The following is a 21,430-nucleotide window of genomic DNA, read 5'->3' on the forward strand; positions in this document are numbered from 1 at the left end:
ATATAATCTATACAATTTAATTTGATTTTTTATTAGTATTAATATATTAAAATGGTGATTCTTTGAATCGGTTTAAGCAAGGAAATCAGAAAATATAATTAAAAAGTAACTGGTTCATTTTATTTTTGTTAAAAATATATTTAATCATATTTCAACTAATTTATTGTATCAGAAACTTTATTATAGTATATATGGGGTTATTTGGCAAACTATTAGAGCATCTGATAATAATCTTATAGTAATATATTATGAGATATATCATTAAATCCAAATAAATAAATTGCACTAAAATTATGAAATGAAATGAAATGAAAATAATGTAATTAATTTTAAATTTAATGAAAATAATGTAAGAAGAAAATTATGAATAACATCTCATAAAACATTTTACTAGCAAAGCCTTCTACTCCAAGATTGTGTTACTTAGGTTGCTTCCACTCCACGTCCAAAGGATATGGCAAATTCCAATATTCCAATCTTATCAAACCTTATCTTCTATATCCCATCAATTATTACTTATTTCATATATTTGTTTCAATCATGTCATCATATCCTCATATTTTAACACTCATTATTAACTCATTTTTTAATTTTAATTAGAATTATGAAAACTAAAATTGAATTGTTATCCGAATAATCTGAAAGTTTGATAATTTCTTATTTTAATTAGTATTAAAAAATAATTTCAATTTTAAGCTCAAAATATATTTTTTTAGTTTTACCAATTTATTAGTTTCTATATCTTCGATTCTCATTATCTGTGTTGGTTTTAGTTCATTGAATTCAATTTTTATTTTAGTCTACATTGTACTTATTCTTAATCTATTTGTATTGTAATAATTTAATTTTATTTGGTGGTTACTCAGACAATTCATATGTAATAGTTTAGTCAACTTGACATAATGGGATTATGAATTTTCACTTGTTTATTTTATTAAGGGTAAATGATAAATTTAATATCTAACATCTATCTATTTGTCATTTTGACCCTAATATTTTTAAGTCACTTTGGATTTCAACTTTCAAAATTTTGTTAATTTTTTCAAAAACTTGACTAAATTACTTATTTTTATAGTATTGATATGACATTTTACATAACAATATATATGTAATTTATTGCAGATGTAAACATATTCTTTAGAAGAAATTTTGAATTTTTATGAAGTTTATATTAATTATTACATAAGTTAACACACTAGAGTTAAGTTCTTAAAGATTTAATTAATTTTTATTTAAAAATAATTTAATTTAATTAAATCTTAAAGATTGAAAATTAAAATAATTAAAAATTAGAATCAAAATTTTAAAAATAGAAGTTAAGCTTAATACACATTTTCATACTAATACATTCTCTATTAAATAAATGCCTCCCAAAACTCACGTACTTGAGAACATTGACATCTATTTCACTTGCCTAATGAAAAACCAAAACAACCCTCAAACCGAATCATGAGGCACAAACAAAATTGAAATCAAGATTTTTTAGAAAAAAGGTAAAATTAAACAGAGTCCTAAACAATTTAAACTGAGTTTTAAAAAGGTTCTGTCGAAATCCAACCACGTTTAAAACCCCCGCATTTATGATCTGCAGTGCCGACCAAACATTATCCATATGAATGAGGATCTGACTCGACTTACCCCACGATTCCAGACGCAATTTAGCATCAACTAACATATTTTAATTTTAAAATTTACAAATAATAGTAAATATGTTAAAAATAATTAAATATATTTTAAGATAATAAAAACATACTAACGTGTTAAAAAAGTAATCAATAATACTCGTTTACGTGGGATCTCCCCCGTCCACTCCAAAACTCAAAAGAACAGCGCCCTGCTCCGATATTAATTAACCGACTTGTTTTCTTTTGACGCCAAATAATCGCCGTTGTAAAAACAATCCCTTATTTATCAATTTCATTCCTTCTCTTTACATTTTTTCTTTTCTGATTTTTTTTTCCACCCAATTCTCTATTCTTTTCTCTGTCTACGTCTCAGAATTCTACGCGTCCGATTTCGATTTTCTTTTTTAATTGTTCCTAGTTCTGGAAATCGACAGATCGAAATTGTTGTATGTCGGTGGCATTATGCGGCGATTCGTTGACAACGCCCTCGCTGTTACCAAAGAGTGAGCCCTTCTCTTTTTACCTGTCCTTGTATATATACGTGTATGCGTGCGTGTATTTTGGTACATGCATGTGATGAATCGGTTTTCTGTATGTATTTCGTTGTGCGATCATTTTGCTTGCCTATAGAATTTTTTTTTTGGAGATTATTTGATTGATTTGGGGTTTTAGAGGGACCGTTTTTAGGATTTTTATTGGCATTTTTTTTTGGGAGAAGTAGTTGGGAGCTTTTATTAGCTGAATCAAGTTCAAGGAAAAAAAGGGGGAGGGGGAGATCATTTATGGAACCTCCCGTGTTTTCTTTTTTACATATCGGAGTTCTTTTTAATTGAAGCATTCTGAATTGTTATTGTTGTCAAAAGAAGCAAAATAATTACTTTATAATCAAATTGACCCTATTTACCTAATTGTGGAAACCATTTTTCTGAAATAAATAATCAGATGAATTTACTGAAAATATTTAATTTCTTAATTTTTAGAATACGAAGAAAAAGAACCTAGTTTGTAAGCTTAAATAATTTACAATGTTAAATATATATTACTATCCAAAATTAGTTATGGGTAGATGATATTGGGGCTGGTTGAATTTAAAAAAAAAAAAATTGTTGAAAAGCATCTCTTTGGCTGGTTATTGATGACATTAGTAGTTTTTATTCCTTTTTGTTCTGTTTTGAAGCTTTCTTGAGGCTCCTCCCTTTGAAGCTTGGTGCCATTCAACCTTTTGAACTGCATTTGAGGCTTCTCCTTAACCTTTTTTTTTATACGTAGTATGATGATGATCTCCTTGTGATTGTTGTGGTAATTTATTTGCTTTGCTTGTTCTAAACATCATTCAATTATAATGTATATTTGTTTCCACCCCTTTAGTAAGAGCTAGTTACTGTAATTCATTTCCTAAAGCTTTGGTTATTGGCTCCTTTACTATTTGTTCTTTGATTTGGTTTTATTTTTTTTACTTGCATTGAAAAAAGAGAAGCAAAAATGCCCCCCAAATGTTTCGCTAGTTTTTTTTTCATCATGTTAGAAAATGAGTAACTGATTTGTTTTAATTTTTATGCAGGTCAGTGAAGACTTTTACATATGAGTCTTTGAACAATATTGCAAGGTTGATAAATGGAGTGTCTGCACTTCTATTGGCCATTCTTCTTGGAAAGTCGAATATTCTTGAAGGTGCTCAAGGATGGGAGCTTAGGCCAACTTTTCATGGACCTCGGTTTCCACGCTGGATGGAAAAGTATGTTTTTTTAGTTTTGATGTGAGAAAACATTGCTGAAGTATCATACTTGCCACTTGTAAGCTTAAGTAAAACCTTTTGCTAGCGTGGTTTAATTCATTGACATCATCATTTAAGTTCATAGTTTGCTTCTTAGTTTTGGCTTTTTCTTTGCTTTCTATCAATTATTTATTGGAGAACTAAAAGATTAAATGGGAGAGACTAAACAGGTTCTGATGATTTTCTTGTCAAGATGTTCTGCTGGAGAAGTTTATTTTTTGCTTGCTGACACTAGTGTGTTCTTACATCATAGGTCCAATGTACTCCTATAGAGCCTCTGCTAGTTGGATATAAATATATAATTATCCTGTTAATGATATGACTATATTGAATGTTATCGCATATAAAATTTGCCTATGGCAGCTTTTATTTGGCTGGTCATGATATGTTGCATGACTGCAGAAGCACAATAGTTTAAATAGGAAGTGGTGTAATCAGAAAATTCTCAGGTTTCCTTCTCTTTTATTTGAAATTGTCATATGAAAAAAAGGGGGGGGGGGAAGAAAAAGAAAAGGAACTACAGATAGGAGTGGGACCCCCGCCCCCTCTCTTTCTCTTTGAGAAACTTAGATTCCTTGATACTACTATCTGCAAAAAGAAACCAAAGTAATAGGATCCATGATGCTACTGCATGCATAAAGAAGCAATGGTAATTTTGTTGCTGCTTGACAATATGTGTTCATGGGCTAAAATCTGAAAATGCTCCTCTTTCTCAATCCTAGTGGTGGAAAAAAGAAAGAAAAGAAAAAAAGACGCACTGATGCACACACACAGAAGAAGATAAATTGTTGAATCTGTGATAAGCAAGTGTCACTCTATACAGCTTCTTTACCATATTAGCTGATTGTAATACCAATTAGTCGTTGACATTTTGACTTTTCTTATTTGTCATAGTGGTGTTTCCTCATTCAACCAGTTCATCCATGAGCTTTCTGTGGATTCTGATTCTTCAAGTGCAGACTATGCTTCTGCAGAAGATGAACCTGATGAAATATACCGTTCAACACCTTCATCACCTTTATCTGATGGATCAGGAACCTGCAGGACAAGCACTCACATCAATCATGATCCACACTGGACAAACTGGGTGGCGTACATATTTTCTTGGATTTTGTTACCTGCTAGGTTTTTGCTGAGGATACCATTTCTTCTTTTCCGTTTGTTAAGTAGTCGGGAATCAAAGGCTTCTTTGGATACAGGAAGTCCCCATCCTAGGACTTTCCATCCCTTTAGGAAAGTACACAGCTCGAAGGACCATGTTGTCCAGCGCACCATTGACAGGAGACGTGGAGTCATTGAGGTTTATGCGAGGACTTACATCTTACTGCCTCTTGAATTTTTCTGTTTCCATAACCTTTATTATGATTTTTCCTTAGCTTTTTACTTAACTCACTGCTATGCTATGCCAATCAGGACCTTCATCTAGCAATTGAGATTTTCATAGAAGCCATATTTGATATGTTCCACAAGGCTGCATATTTTGTGTTCTCCCCGTTCGCAGCCTTCAGAATCTTTGGAAAATGGTTCTCATCTCCTAGTGCTGGTGATAAGGATATTGATGATAATGTCTCAAATGCTTCAGTTCCCACTGCTACTCTTGGAGCTAATGATCCATCTCCTAGAGAAAGGAATCTTACACTTCACCATACTCTTAATACTGATGCGCGGACTTGTCGAGATGTCATAACAGAGCTTGGGTAAGTGCAAGGTTATTTTCAAAATTTTCTTTCCTTTCTTCCCCTTTTTTGCCACAGTAATTCTGCTTATGTCTGTTTCTTACCCAATGTTCCTGTTTTAGGTATCCATATGAAGCTATTCATGTCATCACTTCTGATGGATATGTTATCCTTTTAGAAAGATTACCAAGGTATAAGTGTTTATTTTCTTTTAAGATTTTCTCTCCTGTTTGAATGCTATGGTTGTTGATGCCTCTGGTCAAATATTGCAGGCGTGATGCACGGAAGGCTGTCTTTTTACAGCATGGTATTTTGGATTCGTCTATGGGGTAAGTAACAACCTGCAGTCTGCCTACCCTCCTCTCTGATTCCTTTGTTGGTTGCTCGCTATGCACTAGATTAAGCTACATGCTTGACCCATTTGTGAGGGCAGTTCTTTGTGGGTTTTTCTGATATCATTTGTCTGTAACTGGTATTATATTGGTCATTTTTCCAATGGTTTTCCGGGAATAGTTAATTGACAGCCCTGAACCATTATATTGGTCACTAGTATTTTGGATGATAACATTTATCTGTATTTGAAAATTGGGTTCTCAAATATTATTGCATTGGTAATCGAGTAAACTTATTTGTTCTGGTAGTCTAATTGATGGCTGACTCTTTGTTTAACAGTTTCAGGCATTAGCCCCGGTAAATACAATAATATTATTCATTAAGCAAGGGTTTTGGTCTAATGTTTTTTTTTTTGGAGGAAAAGAGTATCAGGAAAGAAATCTGTTTTTGACATTTGCTTTTTAGTGTAATGGTTTTTTTCAGAGGAAACGAAAAAGATTTCTTTCTTGATAGTTCCACTATTTTATGCATTGAAGGAATCATTTCAGTCATTATTCTTTGAATACTACTTAATAAATAGTATTACTGAGTTCTTGTGTGTCTGATTTTGCCACATTAGACTGGAATAAGTTGAGGAAGAGGATCCGTGTACCTATCTCAGCTATTTTTAAATTAATATCGAATCATTTTCGGTTAGCATCTATATGTGAATATCACATCTATTGAAGACTTGAATGCATGCATGTAACATCAATGAACATAATCCCTTTTATTATTATCCTTGTTGAAACCTTAATATTTATTATCCCAACTAATTATAACTTTTTCCTTTTCCCTTTTTACTAAAGTATTTCATTTGGGTAAGTTCTTATGTATTGATCCATGTGAGCAGTTGGGTTTCCAATGGCGTTGTTGGTTCTCCAGCTTTCGCAGCATTTGATCAAGGTTTATTTCAGACTTGAAACTATTTTTGTCATTTATGGTATAAAATTGCTGTGAATGATGTTATTGCTTGAATTACAGGCTATGATGTCTTCCTTGGGAATTTTCGTGGTTTAGTCTCTAGAGAGCATATGGATAAAAATATCTCCTTAAGGCAGTAAGTGACTATGATTTCTCTGTCGATATCTTTCATTTATTGTTTATCAGACATTGAAACTGGAAATTGAAGAATGAAATATTTCAACATGATTTCTCCTGTTAAATGTGATCACTAGGTGGGAGCGATTTATCCTTCCGAAAACTGTTTATCCTCCTTTTAGTTGTCACTAAAACACACTATTTTGACTCAGATATTGGCGATTCTCCATAAATGAACACGGGACAGAGGATATTCCAGCTATGATAGAGAAGATTCACGAAGTTAAAACTGCTGAATTGAAACTTAGCCATCCCAATGAAGAAACAAATGATGAGCAGCCATACAAACTTTGTGCAATCTCTCACAGCATGGGTGGAGCTGCTATGCTGATGTATGTTATAATACGCCGGATTGAAGAGAAACCTCACAGGCTCTCAAGATTAGTTTTGCTTTCGCCTGCAGGCTTCCATGATGAGACCAGTTTTTTATTCACAGTGGCGCACTATATATGTCTTCTTTTGGCTCCTATCCTTGCACTTTTTGTGCCTGCCTTATATATACCCACCAGGTTCTTTCGGATGCTGTTCAACAAGTTGGTCAGGGACTTCCATAACTACCCTGCCGTTGGGGGACTGGTTCAAACTATATTGAGTTACGGCTTCGGTGGAGATAGCTCAAATTGGGTTGGGGTGCTGGGATTACCTCATTATAACATGAATGACATGCCAGGCCTGTCATTTCGTGTGATTCACCACCTTGCACAAATAAAGAGAACGAAGAAATTTAGAATGTATGATTTCGGGAGTAAAGCAGTCAATATGGAGGTGTATGGATCACCAGAACCAATAGACTTGGGGGAATATTATTCACTTATCGATATTCCGGTCGATTTAGTGGCTGGGAAGAAGGACCAGATAATCACTTCATCAATGGTTAAGAAGCACTATAGATTGATGAAGAATTCAGGTGTAGATGTATCATACAATGAATTTGAGTATGGACACTTAGACTTCACATTTGCCCACCACGAAGAACTCTTAGCATTCATGATGTCGCGGCTGCTGCTCGTGGAGCCTGATCTGAAGCGTCAGTCTAGTCCGAAAAAGGCTCTAAAGTTGAAAAAAACAGGGCAAGCTAGGTCTGGAGTCTCCTCCGATTGATCCATCATCGATCAAGTACGTAAATAACCATGCATTTCCATGTGTTTTAGCTTTTGTATTTGGCATGCATTTCCATGTGTTTTAGCTTTTGGATTTGGCATGTATCTTGTTGTATTGAATGTTTTGGATGCTTGGTAGATGCCTTTTTGTTGTACGTGAGTGAATAGTTGGATCATCAAATACATCTTTTACATCGTTGTAATTAGTGAAAGAGCCATTGCATTATATACATACATACATACATACATACATATGAAGCGCATCACACATTTTATATGCTTGAATATAAACCAAAAGAAATATATAGAAGATTCACTGATTGGTATATATATAAAAGGTTCTCTATACAATAGTTGTGATGTGATCTCATTGGATGCTTAGTTTTTTGAAGTTAAGCTTATCCTGCCGACATGTGATTTCCTGTACCTACGTGTACTGAATGTTTTGACTCGTTTCCTGAGAATAATCTGTATTTTGAACAGCAACATGTCACATAACTTGAGGCTTCATTTAAAGCTAGTAGATGTTCGGACCCATTTTTGGATTTTGCACTGAACCCTGGCTCTTACTCCAATACTTGCTCAAAAGAAACTCGGTTTTGGGGGGTTTTGTACTAAAAGTCAGATTAAATTTTGTTCCTTTTGCTCAAAAAATAGATAAATTAGTTTTTGTTCTTTAAATTAAAGAGTAAATTAGTTTTTTTTTTTATTTTAACTATTTTTACTGTTAAAATTAACATGATTGACAAGAAAATTAGACAGTTACATGGGTTATGTATATTTCAAATAGAATTTTTAACTAATCTGAGGATTATTTTACCTATTTTTAATAAAAAAATAAAACGGAATACACTATAAGCAAATGGCCATTATACTTAGACTTGCCGTTTTTAAACAAAAAGTTAAATGAGTACATAAATGTATTATTATTTTTTTGTGGAGAATATGAGTGCATAAATGTTTTAATCATGAGTATGGTGGTAAATTTATAAACTTAAATGGTTAGATGGCTTCTCTGAATGGGTGGGACATGGAGAAAATCAATATGTTAACTTCTGTTTAAACTTAGATGGCTTGTGCTTTGAGCACGCTTGTGATAAAGTATTAAAGTGGAAAGTTTTTTTTTTTTCTTTTATCATCATTACGACTTTATTTACCAATAATTATTTGAACGTCCCCACTTCCTTTTTGACTGAATATTTTAATGAATTTCGAAATCTTAAGTCGGGTATGTGATATTTTTATCATAATTTTTCACAATATTCGAATTCAAATTTTTATTTATTTCCCGTTAATGCTTAGTAAAATGATATCATAAAATTTGGTATTTAATTTTGGTTGTGAAAGTGGGATAATTTAATGGTCATTTCATTGCAAAGAAAAGGCAAGTGCTATAATAACTGAAAATGATTGATCTTTTTAGTTATGAAGGACTAAAACTGGAACTGTAACTTAAACTATCAGTACTTTATATTCTAAGAAAACTATGCCCATTTTAAAGTGAAATTAGAGACAGGACAAATACAGTCAACGACAACAAAACAAGACAAAAACAATGAGATTTATGTTAGTAATTATTGTAGTCAAATACAAGCAATCATCTATAATGGCAAATCTACAGTAATGAACAAAATTTGGGAAGTGAAAATGAAGATTGATTCTTTAATCACCATTATGTTAATTGCCTCAAGCAATACCATATTCTACTATTAATGACCTATATGATAAGGTTACGGGTTCTGCCTTTATCATGTACAAGTTTTTCAATTTGTAGTGCTTTTCTTTTCCAGACATTAATACACGTTTTCATAGTGAAATAGCTATCTTCACATTATGAATTTGTTGTCTAATACTTTAATCTTCAATAATGATTCGAACTCTTGATAAAATTAGAGAAAAAAAAAAGGCTAAAATAAAACATCAGTACATTGAGAACACAATAATTAACATGTCGGTGTACTCTTAATTTATGAACCCTTTTCTTATTCAAGTATCTAATCTCTTCATCATGAACAAAAACTTATACCACTGTACTTTTTATTTTTATTTTATTCGTAATAAATGAAATGTGAATCTTCAATCATTTCTATAGTAAAACCTATATCACCCAGTATGAATCTCTGCTGTGCCAGCTGTCAAATCTTTATTATTATTATTATTTTATTTGGTTACTCTTCCCCGCCTTGAAAATATAAATTTTCACCACAGCCTCTTTTCCAAGTTGACTGGAAAAGAACATATGCGTGTGTGGATAAGAACTTGGACCAACAGAAAATGGGCTTAGGCATGCTTTTACACAGCTCATCGGCATTCGGCATGCCATTGCCTGTTAGCTGGGATCCATACTGCACTCCCTGTGAAAAAAGTGACATTTAAACCATCCTCTTTTAACCCTATTTGATTATGGTTTATATTTTAGATTATAAACTTCAAGATGTTTTAGTTATATCTTTAAAAGTATGGGATCATATGAATTATAATTTTGAATAATTTAAATATTAAATGTTACTCGGATTTAACTTGGAACATATTTAAAATATCGAGTGAAATTTTGAATACATATATATTTATTGTAAAATTAATTTAGATTTAATTTATTAAAAAAAGATGATGATAATAATATTATTAAAATTTAAAAGATTATTTTATTTAACATGTTAAATATGATGGGTACAAATGAATTTAATTTTGATCTATATATTTTGAATATGTTCAATATCAAAATCTAAACATTAATTAGTAGATAAGTAAGCAATAGGTTGATAAGATATTATGTATGTAAAATCGATACTCAACGACTCAATTTTACCGAATGAATCTTATAGACTAATTTAAAATCTAGATCTTAATTTAACAATATATATTTGAATTAACCCTAATTTAAATCTTGGAAACCCCCGGGCCAAACCATTGGCTTTCATCCCCTATAAGAACACACCCATCCCTTTGCTACCCTTGCCATGCAAATCCCAAAAAAAGAGCTAAAACCATTTCTCATTTGATCCGTTAGAGGCAACCACGGAGAGCAAAGAGGATAAATAAGATAGTGAAAAAGAAAAATAAATATCCCATATGTTATAAATATAAGAAGAGGCAGCAGATATTGAAGATGAAAAATGGTGCAATGAGAGGGTCAAAGAGAAGGTATGAGCAGAAGGGCAATGGAGGGTTTTTAAAGGAAAAAAGAGGTAGGTTTTACATTATACGAAGATGTATTGCCATGCTTCTATGCTGGCGTGACTGAAACTATACATATATACATACATATATGTATGTATGTATCTATGCATGTATATATATAGGTATGCATGTATGTATGTATATGTGCTGATAGGGAGTTAGCTACTAGTTTAATTTATATTTTCGTTTATATTGTATGTACTATATCATCAAATGTTTATATAAGGATCATCTTTTTTCTTGGCCTTCATTATGCTCTTTTGTGCTTGGTATAGCAGCTTTTCTCTTTTAAATTTTATTTATGCTTTTAAAACTTTGATTCATCAGAACAATATAGGTTAAATTCTGTTATTACTCACAGCAATTTGCGAAAGTTGTAGATTTAGTGAAGGGCGAATCCAAGATTCTTTTAATGGAGCTAAAATTGAATTCTAAAAGTTTGAGATGGTTTTTCATGTATTAATTTATGTTTTCATTATTTCTGAAGGGACTAAATAGATTTTCTTTTCTTTTTTAGAGGGGTCAAAGAATTGTTTTACTCTATATTAATTTACAATTTGACCATTTATAAGGGATTAGAATTGTAATTTTCATTGGAGGCTTGTATTCACCCTTGGAATTAATCTTTTTAATTTAGTTTAATGAATTTTAGTCATAACCCAAACATTTGCAATTAATTTTGGTTGGTTAAACTCAATTACTAGCTCTATACTATGTGGACAATCAATCCATATTATCTAATTGGATCGCTCTAAGTCTATGTTTTTCGAATTTTGAAATTGCAGTCTTGACTCAAATGACCGTCATTAATTCATTAACTAGATTTTTGATTACTATTATGTGGAAATAATAAGCTGGCATGATATAACATATATGATAATATGTTTGACGATCATATTTAGAAAATAGTATAACTTAACTTAAAGAATTAACAATAATCATTTGGTGATGATTAAAATTTTAAAATTAAAATTGATCAAATTAAAGCACAGAGATTAAATCTACAACTTTCATAAAGTACAGGGACTAATAACAAAATTTAACCAACAATCAAATAATTAATATTGCAACAATTTGAAAGACATGATTTAAGCGTCTAAGGATTATAATGATCTAACTTAAAATTAATAAAAAGGCTTGATTTCTCTAATTCTTCATCTCAAATAAATTGCTCTTTTTTTTTTAATTTAGATTTGGATCAAATCGAATCTAATTGCCTCGATAATTTCGACTTTAAAAAGTTTGAACATACTCATATTAAATGTATACAAGGCAAAGTTGCAAAATCAAAATACAATTTTCTCTTTATTGGTAACTGAGGATTAACAGAAACCCAGAAATAATTATAAATTTAATCATAGAGTTTACTTATGTAGTATTAAAAATTTGCATTTACTGTGTTGTTTCCATTAAATTAAATTATTAAATGATTATGTTTTCTTTTTCTTGAAAATGAGCAATATACCAATAGAGGAAAGTGAGATTATTATATAATCAAAAGTGTAATCTTTAATAGATCGATTACATAATCTTAATAAAGTAGATTTTGTTGACTACAAATCCATGCATGTGATGTGAGAGAATATTAATTAAAGAGAAATGGTACGAAAAATATTCAAATTTATTTTATAGTAAATATAATTCGATTTCAATGAATTATAAAATTTTAATTTAAAAATAGAGATCAAAGCGATAATTTAATCGTTGAAAATATGTACAAATTTCAATGAATGAAGTCGTAATAAAAGTAATTATTTTTAATTAAAATGAGAATCACTATCAAAGCTGAAAAGAAGAGAAAATTCCTTTAATTTACGCCCAACAATGTTGAATTTTCTTTTGTACTTAAACTTGAAGATGATTTTGAAGATAAGGATGAGTGTAACTCTTTGAAATTAATAATGAAGAGAAGGACTTAGTTTGTTGATGGATTCTTAAAAGTATAGTTAGTTGGATAGTACCTAAATTAATTTCAAATTAAATATTTAAGTTTGAATTTAATGTTCAATTTAATATTTAAGTTTTTTTATTAATTAAGTGGATATTTAAATTCTTTCTGTTTCAATCAAGTACCTATATATATATATAGACCACACCGTCTTAAAAATTTATGACCTCCACATGATATCGTTTGGTCTAGATACTAAAACTAAACTCAGATATCAAATAATATATTAATCTTATTATTTAGTCTAATCATTCAGCATGAAAGATAAGCTTAAGACACTCATCATTGTCAAGATTAATTGCAAGAAAGCAACCTTCTCATCATAGTGAATAAAGGTTATCTTCTTTACAAAAATGGAAAATAATAATTAATAATGATGGAAACTCAATTTCTTTTGTGAACTTAGTGACCTGAAAACAAGAAAAATAGCAATACCAATGAACTTTTTTCAGATTCTTTTGTAAGTTTAGCAAATAAATCAATCTCAAATATGTTTCAAGGCAAGGTTGATTCAAAGACAAGGCAAAAGTCAAAATAAAATATAAAAATTCTAAGAAATTGCATGACACATGATTGTACAGAAAAAAACTGAGTTGCAAAGTGTATTTTTAGTCTCACCTATATGAACAAATTACGCCAAAAGTCGGGGGGGATTCTCCGTTCCGAAAAAAAAAACAATCATAGATCGCGCCGTTTTCAATATGAAGACAACCCTCAGATATACCAGAGCCGACCTGATTCCTAGAGATACCTTTTCTTTTCCCTTTTTGGTTATCTTGGTGAATTGGAGGATACAACCCTGACTTGAATCGAAGGACGGCCAGGAAGTTTTGTTAGTTCTGGATTTGAACTTCCCTGTAAAAGAGCTGCTCTTTGGGGGTTTAAAAGCAAAAGCTGCTGCATGTCGTTTGGAAGTACGTTGAACACTGCCTGTAGATCACCCTTCAATTTCTGACACATTGCTGCAGAGTCCGATATTGCCCTTCCAGATTGCTGCAGCTGAAGATTACATTTAGCGGATCATTACACTGAGTTTGTATGAATTTAACCATCAAAGCATGAAATTTTGTAATGTAAGCAAGTCATACAGAACATACTAAAAGAGAAAAGTACACTCTGATTTTCTCACAAGTTTGTTCCATAACCAGTAGTGATCAAACAAAATTATTATGCTGACTGCAGAGAAACAAGACACGCAATTATAGCAACGATCCATTTTCTCTGTTACCACTTTCACTAGAAATCTCGGTTTTCTGCAGTTATTCTTAACACGTACTTATAAAACATTAGGAAAAAAAGAACGGGAAAAAAAGAATACTCGTACAAGACAGAATCAAAGAAATTTAGTGCTTTCACAAAGGCAAATCATCTCTCTCACGCAGGCAGTTATTTTCAGCTTCTGCATGTGACATGCATGCGTGCTAGATGCACATTAACTGAGATGGAAGACATGAAGATAACTAGAATGTGTCCAGCGTTACAAGATAGATGACACAACATATAAATGGTTGACAATATCTAGGCAAATCATAACTTCCCCCAAATACATGATAAATCATTAAAACGGTTTTCTTAATACAAGAATGGGTGCTCGAAAGAAATTCATTTGCAGACATTGGAATGAAGCAAGACGGGTATTAAGCATATTAAAATATAGTAAGTAGTCAAAAGGACAAATGATGCCATTTTAGAGCTGGATAGGAAGAAAACGAGGGATTCAAAGGCATGTTTATCTAAATGATTTATTATAAGAATAATATCGCCGGTAAGTGGCACATCGACATATTTAAGACAAGAGAAAGGGAGAAATGAATCATTCAAGACCCAGGAAGTGCTACATTATAGCTGATCAGTGAGGAACAAATGACAGCAGACACAGTTATGAAGAGATAAAAGTGTGAAATGAATCATTCAGAAATCAAAACCCAAGGAGTACAGGAAAAAATCATCAAAAAGTTGAGCATAGGCTTCTTCAACCATAACATCAAGTCTAGCACCAAACTAAACCTAATTTATTTTAATCGTCTCAAACGAAAAATGTGAAACGCCAGCGAAATTAGACTGCTCTAGTAAAAACATAGGTAAAAGTACCATGGAGGCCCCTATACTAGGAGTCAGATTGCATTTTGCCCTCTTAACTTAAAAAATGGGTAAATTAGTCCCTGCACTTTTAGATTAAAGTGCAAATTGATAATTTCTGTTAAAAATTCATCCATTCTACTGTTAAAAACTGATGTAGCTGACAGAATAACTAGACAATTACATGTTCCGTGTCACGTGTATCTCATGTTGTCATACAATGACCAGTTTTTAACAGTAAAAACAAATGTAATTTTTAATAGAAAAACCAGTTTGCTCTTTGATCTAACGTACAAAGACTAATTTGCCCATTTTTTAGTAGAGAGAGCAAAATGTAATTTGACTACTAGTATAAGGTCTCTATGGTGCTTTTACCTAAAAACATCTAAAAATATGTCATTCACATTTGTCTTGTCAGGCCTGGTTAGGCTAAACCAATACGTTCATGAACAATTTCGAGCCTAGTTTACATGGGACAGCTATCTGTACTCCACCTTTCATAAATTATGTAGTAGAATGCCATCTAATAACTCGCTCCAATTTCTGCATCAAGGCATTGACATGTTCTCCACTTTCTTTCTTTTCTGTTATTTTTATCTCTCGTCTGTTTAATTATTTCTAGTATTGGATCTAGAATATCTCTTTCAGTGTTCTTAATTTACATATATCCATAATATTTCACTCTTTTTAATTGTAACCCCCACCCCCCCGAGCTGTGCAGGGGGCAAATATGTTCAAAGTAAAACGCAGCAAAGATTAAGGAAAGAAACAAGTGAAAAGGGGAACGAGGTCCACATGTCAAAATGTATATCATTCAGAAACACCTATATCATCCTAAAAAAGGCAAAATTACCTGCATTTCCCCGAGAAGATGCCTCTCGATAGCATTAAAGCAGTCAACAGTTTCCAATTCGAGCATTTTAGTTATAAGGAGATGTATATCAGTCTTCATTCTTGCCTGCCTCCACAATCTATGTTGTTCATTTTCCGCAATAGAAAGCCGTCTTTGAAACCATGGCAAAAAGTTGGGTCCTTTAAGAAAACGCCTGAATGCAAAGACAAATGTGTTCTAGCTCAAATGAACAATTAATAGACTGCAATAGCCAAAGATTGCATGCACAAGCAATACAAATACAAAAGAAACCAACTAATAAAGCTGAGAAATCGAAGAAAACATTCACATTACCTATACAGGTCCAGCCAGTTAGATCTCATTCGCTTCGAGAGAAACTTTCCCACCCCTCTTGCTGATAAGCTCATTAGAAAATCATCAGCATTAAATGGAGGTAATGGAGGGGGGTCAGCGTATGGTGACGAACCTTCAGAAGGAGTAGTAGCCCTAAAATATGGTCCAAAAGGTGCCAAAAAGTTGGTCGTGAGCTCCAAGAAGTGTCGCCGTAATATCTCATTATTAACAACAGACATAGATTCCTCGACCCTTGGTGACATTCCAGCATCAATAAGCCTATTCAAGATAGAAGTGTCGGGCTTTGTAGTTGCAACATAAGTGCTCCAAATTGCCTCCTTATGCTCTGTCATGAGACAGAGAGGGCCATCTCTCCTCAGCTTCACGGCATTAAACAAACTTGAAGGAGAAAACTTCTTTAAGGAAAGCTGTTGAAGACCAAATCCTTCCTGTTTAGCAGGAATTCTTCCAGTGGACCTACTTGCAATGGTAACCCTACTTGAACTCGGTGCAGGGCTTCCAACCGACACAATGTGTGGGATATAACGAAGAGCTTTAAGGAAAAAGAGATTTGTGACACCCAAAACCATAGGTGGATATTTGTCCCCTTCTTGAAGTGCATTCAATTGAGCAAAGTCAGGATCATGGATGGTAAAATATGGTCTAAAGTCAACACTACAAAGTAAAGGTGCAACTAAGCTGACGAGACTTGCTACAGCCTCGCAGCATTGTGGAGGAGTTGGTGCTATGATAAGAATTGGCTCGCCGATAAGTAACAACTCCCACAATAACCAAAGTTGCAGTAAAAGTCCTCTGAATGTTCCGAAAATATCTGAATCGTGAAATAGACCTTGTGGCACCGATGGATTACTGGGAAGAAAAGGAGCCATAGAAGAAGCAGATTCTTCATAAGATATTCCACTTTCCAAAGGCAAGCTGTGAGCCGGTGGCAAGTTGACTTTGAGCATTGCATTCCCAATCGGGAGCTCCATTAATTTACCAGGTACTGGACTAGGCCACAACGAAACATAACCAGCAATATGTTCAATAGCTTTTCTTCCTATATCAAAGTACAGAGGACCCATGATTTGTAACAAAGGTCTAAACACGCTAGAGTAAGGTCCATGAGACAAAATTACTACGGATTTTTGTTCCCCACCTCGTTTTAGCCTCTCGTCGTGCCTTTGCCTATTGAATACATAACCATACAAGTATTTCGAACTTTTACTAATATCTGTACTTCTTGATCTCCGAATTGATTTCACCTCTTCCGGTGTTGAACTTGTTTCTTTATCAACGATTTCACTTATTTCAGATGAAGTCCCATTACCCTGTTTGGAATGTTTATGCCTTTGGAATCGGAAAAAGAAGATGCAATCGTGGATGCTGGAACGGTTCTGGTGCTGCGAAACCGAATCCGGGAATGAACTAAAAGCGACCTCAAGCTCCTCTTCTTGAGTAAGACAACCAGGTGGATAACACTCTTCTATGAGCTGACCTTGTTCAAGATCAAATCTAATGATACAAAAGGCAAGAACCCATCGTTGCATAGCATCTGGGTCGGCTTTTACACTAAGCTCCGACTTCACAGAAAAAGAAGGGGATCGGCTCATTTCCTAGTGCTTTTTTCAATAGTAATCAAAAAGGCTAAATCTTATTCATTTTCAGCTACAATTCCATTACGATTTCCATGAAATTCAACTCATTAAACGCAGAATTACTCAATTAACAAAAAAAAACAGCTCTCTTCTTCAAAACTCCTGTAAGAAAAAAAAAACACAAGAACTACAGTAATTGTTTATCTCATCACTAAACAAAAATGGCGAAGAAACAAACCATCTAAATTAAAATAAAATTGGGTTAGTTTCAATGTTCACCAATTTCATCCAAAACAAATAATTGAACAAAAAAAAAAAGTAAGAATGGACTCAACAAGCAAAAATTAAAAAAAGATCTAAAAATGGGTAAACGAAACATACCAAAATAGAAGAACCCAGAAACAGTTGTGGAAGAAACAATCTGGATCGGAGGAGAAACGAGTTCCCAATGGGCCAAAATACAAATGGGTAGTCGTTAATTTTTTGAAAATTCGAAGAAAATATACGAGCTTTTTATTTTATATTTTGTTTTTGCTTCGTAAATCGCACCAAAAATTCCCAATTTGGGAAAAAATGTATAATTACATTAACCTAACTTTAGTAACATACTGATACATTGCAATGGCGGTTTCAAAGAGGCAATCCAATTCCGGTAATAAATTAGAGCGAAATTTAATGTCTCTTTCTTCAATATCGAATTTCTGCTCTTTTCCCACACTGGGAATCGAGAAAAATTTTGAGATTTTCTTTAAGTTCAAGCTCTGATCTTTGGAAAACATATAAAATTCTGTTTTTTTTTCAGTAAATTTATTTATTTATTTATTATAGTAAAAGATAAATTAAAATATCAAAAGCATTATACTCTTTATCTCTAATCTATAATTAACAAATCCGAACATAAACTCTAAAAATATGAAAATAAAAATAAATAAAAGTGTCTCATTAAATTTATTTTAAATTAAAAAGTTAAATTGTAGATTAATTATTTTTATTTTCTGAGTTTTAGAATTATTGAAATAGAATTGCTTAGTTCAATAAAATTAGCATTTCTTAAATGTTTTTATCTGCTATTTAATGAGTGATAATTATAAGAGAAATTTTATAATGATAACTAAAACAATTTCAGCACTTAGATTAAAGTAAATCTTTTTAAATTATAGATTTTATCAATAAAAATCAACAATAATATTTTTATTTTTTTCATTAGGAGAGGAAAGTTAAAGATTTATAGATTTAATTAATAAAAATTAATAAAAATTTCTGCACTTAAATGTCTTTATTCTATGAAAGTATGTATGTATGTATGTATGTATGTATGTATGCGTGAGTGCATGTGTGGGTGTGAGTGTGGATACTTACGCTTTTCACTTAAGCTATTGACAAAAACTTGCAAAAAGAAAATAAAAAATTAGTATTTAATATTTATATATTTTATCAATTTAATTTTTATTTTTAATTAATTTTAGACTTTAACCTTTTAAAAATAGTGAATTTGATTATAAACCTTTTAAAAAGTTTAGTTAATTTTTTAATGAAATATTAACTAAAACGTTAAATTTTTAACATGGTAGCCCACATGATAATTCACGTGTACTTTATGCTAATTTTTTAAACTTTTTACAAATTGTTTGAATTTTAATTTTTTATAAAATTTAAATTACTTATCGAGGTGACATATATGATAAATAGTGTTATATTAAAATGAAATGTATGTAGATTATCACATGAGTTGCCATGTCAATATTGTCAAAAATTATTATTTTAATTAGTATTTTCATTAAAAAATTATTTGACACTTTTTTTTAAATAGATTAAAAAACTTTACAATAAGCTAGAAAGAATCAGAAGGAAGGTCTGCAAATAATTGTAAGCCTTCCTCCCCGTCAAATGCCAACTTGATAATACAACTAACTTCATCATTTTATTCTCCAGAGATATGTTCAAGCGACCAACTCTCCGCATTCTTCAAGAATTTGCGTCTGATTATATTTATACATTTTTAAAGATTAATAGTTAAATGTAATTAAAAAGGAAAATACTAAATTGATAAAAATATAATTATTAATTATACTAAAAATTAGTTTATATTGTTAAAAGAAGTTACATCTTGGGATCAATGGAATTTTCATGTGATGGAATATTGTATGGTTAAGAACCTTCTCCTTCATCTTTCCATGAATATGGTAACAAAACTAATTGCATGTTTTTCTTAATTAATCTACGAAATTGGCAAAAATATTGGCAAAAAACATAATTTTGGTCTTTGAAATTTTTTTGTCTATGTTAGTCTACGAAATTCATATTTTTTTTTCCTAAATTTAGTCCATGTAATAATGTAGTGCTAATAGTATAGTGATTATTTTATAATTTTTTGAAGTTGAATGACCAAAATATAAATTTATTAATAGTTTAGTGACCTTAGAGGTAGTTTATCCAAAAAAACTTTTTGGGTTGGTTATTTTGGGCAAAGGGAACTCTTTTGGGTTTGAAATAGTTAACCATTTCCCGGCAGCCCACAAACATTGCTGTCATTTTTGGAACAAAGCAAAACGATGCGTTGTGGTAAACAATAAAATAGAAAATATATTTTATGAACACAATAAAGACAAAAGTGGCCGTATATTTGATAAACTTTCTTTCCATCATTCCAACCCCAACAATGTTTGGGCAGTAATTATGGGATGGGATGGTGTGGGATTGTAATAATTATTTTTCGTCTTACATTTTTTATTAATTTATTATATTATGATTTATTCGTCAACATAACACCCTATCAGAAACATTGATAATATAAAGAAAGCTAATTGCACAAAACTTCACTAAATTATAACCCTTATTCTTAATTGGTCTCTAACTTTTAAATCATTCTGATTACATCCTTAAGCCATTGAGATTATATCAATTAGCGTTACTAAAATCTTAATTTAACTGTCAAACGACACTTAGAATCTTATTTAACGTGACTTAAAATGAAGAATTTAAATTCATATTGTAATAATAGATGTTTCAAAAAGTTATGAGATTTTTCAAGCTTTTATAGAAATTTTATTGTTTATTTTTTTTTCAGTTTTACTATATTTTAGTTTTTATTTTTAAAAGTTATGCAATAGCATTCTAGTTCTTTAAATGTTTTGTTTTAAATTTAGCTACATGAGATTTGACATGTAAATCGATGATTTTAATAATGAAATGATCTAATTGATATAACATTAATAGTTTAGAGATATAATTAAAATGTTTTAAAGTTTAAAGACCAACTTAGACTGAGGGGCATAGCTTAGAAATGCTTGGTGCAATTAATTCAAAAAATAACAATTTTAAAATGCGAGACAAGATGGAGCAATACGTATGTTAGATTAATCCATGTACTGGGAGTTAAATTGCATTTTGCCCTCTCTACTATAAATGGGCAAATTAGTCAATGTATGTTAATCAAAGTGAAAATTGATCTTTCTATTAATAATTTCATCTATTTTTACTATTAAAAACTGGTCATGTATGTCAGCATAAGGTACACGTGGTATAGCACATGTAATTATCTAGTTATTTTGTCCGTAATATTAATTTTTAACAGTAAAAATAGATAAAATTTTTAATAAAAATAATCAAATTACTCTTGATTCAAAATATAAAACTATTTTATTCATTTTTAAGTAAATGAGACAAAATACAATTTTACTTCTGGATTTTTATGATTCTTTTACCCAATAAAACCATTTATCAAAACTGTCTCCCATGTTCTATGGTGGGCTGGTTGGATGAAATAACAAAGAAAAAAAATGAGTAACAAT

At 31.4% G+C, this 21,430-nt stretch overlaps 3 protein-coding genes across 4 annotated transcripts; 2 read left to right on the top strand and 1 right to left on the bottom strand.

The window, feature by feature from the left end:
• Positions 1-1,742: 1,742 nt before the first annotated feature.
• On the top strand, positions 1,743-7,985 carry LOC108457189 (uncharacterized). Its single transcript, XM_017756098.2, has 9 exons — positions 1,743-2,128; positions 3,187-3,360; positions 4,294-4,699; positions 4,813-5,096; positions 5,198-5,266; positions 5,348-5,404; positions 6,301-6,353; positions 6,432-6,507; positions 6,701-7,985. Exons 1-9 carry the CDS (start codon positions 2,088-2,090, stop codon positions 7,647-7,649), a joined length of 2,109 nt encoding a protein of 702 aa, XP_017611587.1. The 5' UTR covers positions 1,743-2,087; the 3' UTR covers positions 7,650-7,985.
• Positions 7,986-10,543: 2,558 nt separating this feature from the next.
• LOC108456476 (small polypeptide DEVIL 4) lies at positions 10,544-11,078 on the top strand. Its single transcript, XM_017755041.2, has one exon. The coding sequence runs from the start codon at positions 10,758-10,760 to the stop codon at positions 10,890-10,892; it is 135 nt and encodes a 44-aa protein (XP_017610530.1). The 5' UTR covers positions 10,544-10,757; the 3' UTR covers positions 10,893-11,078.
• A 1,910-nt stretch (positions 11,079-12,988) lies between these two features.
• On the bottom strand, positions 12,989-18,538 carry LOC108457323 (uncharacterized). Of its 2 annotated transcripts, none has more exons than XM_017756322.2 (4): positions 18,021-18,538; positions 16,042-17,801; positions 15,709-15,901; positions 12,989-13,775 (listed from the first exon to the last, which is right to left on the bottom strand). In XM_017756322.2, exons 2-4 carry the CDS (start codon positions 17,652-17,654, stop codon positions 13,548-13,550), a joined length of 2,034 nt encoding a protein of 677 aa, XP_017611811.1. In that variant the 5' UTR covers positions 17,655-17,801; positions 18,021-18,538; the 3' UTR covers positions 12,989-13,547. The 2 variants fall into 2 exon arrangements, with proteins under 2 accessions (XP_017611811.1, XP_052877139.1); XM_053021179.1 differs by having other exon boundaries at positions 16,042-17,826; positions 18,021-18,446.
• Between the last annotated feature and the right edge of the window lie 2,892 nt (positions 18,539-21,430).

This window comes from Gossypium arboreum, chromosome 11 (genome assembly GCF_025698485.1).
Source record: "Gossypium arboreum isolate Shixiya-1 chromosome 11, ASM2569848v2, whole genome shotgun sequence".
NCBI classification, from domain to species: domain Eukaryota; kingdom Viridiplantae; phylum Streptophyta; class Magnoliopsida; order Malvales; family Malvaceae; genus Gossypium; species Gossypium arboreum.

Bases quoted from the DNA above. Each gene is read 5' to 3' on its own strand.
- LOC108457323 (XM_017756322.2), bottom strand. From the start codon at position 17,654: ATGAGCCGATCCCCTTCTTTTTCTGTGAAGTCGGAGCTTAGTGTAAAA. The intron at 15,902-16,041 runs GTAATGTGAATG...CTTTGCATTCAG, and splicing joins AACTGGCTGGACCTGTATAG to GCGTTTTCTTAAAGGACCCA. The intron at 13,776-15,708 runs GTAATTTTGCCT...TGTAATCTTCAG, and splicing joins ATCTTCTCGGGGAAATGCAG to CTGCAGCAATCTGGAAGGGC.
- LOC108456476 (XM_017755041.2), top strand. From the start codon at position 10,758: ATGAAAAATGGTGCAATGAGAGGGTCAAAGAGAAGGTATGAGCAGAAG.
- LOC108457189 (XM_017756098.2), top strand. From the start codon at position 2,088: ATGCGGCGATTCGTTGACAACGCCCTCGCTGTTACCAAAGA. The intron at 3,361-4,293 runs GTATGTTTTTTT...TATTTGTCATAG, and splicing joins TTTCCACGCTGGATGGAAAA to TGGTGTTTCCTCATTCAACC. The intron at 4,700-4,812 runs GTTTATGCGAGG...TATGCCAATCAG, and splicing joins GGAGACGTGGAGTCATTGAG to GACCTTCATCTAGCAATTGA.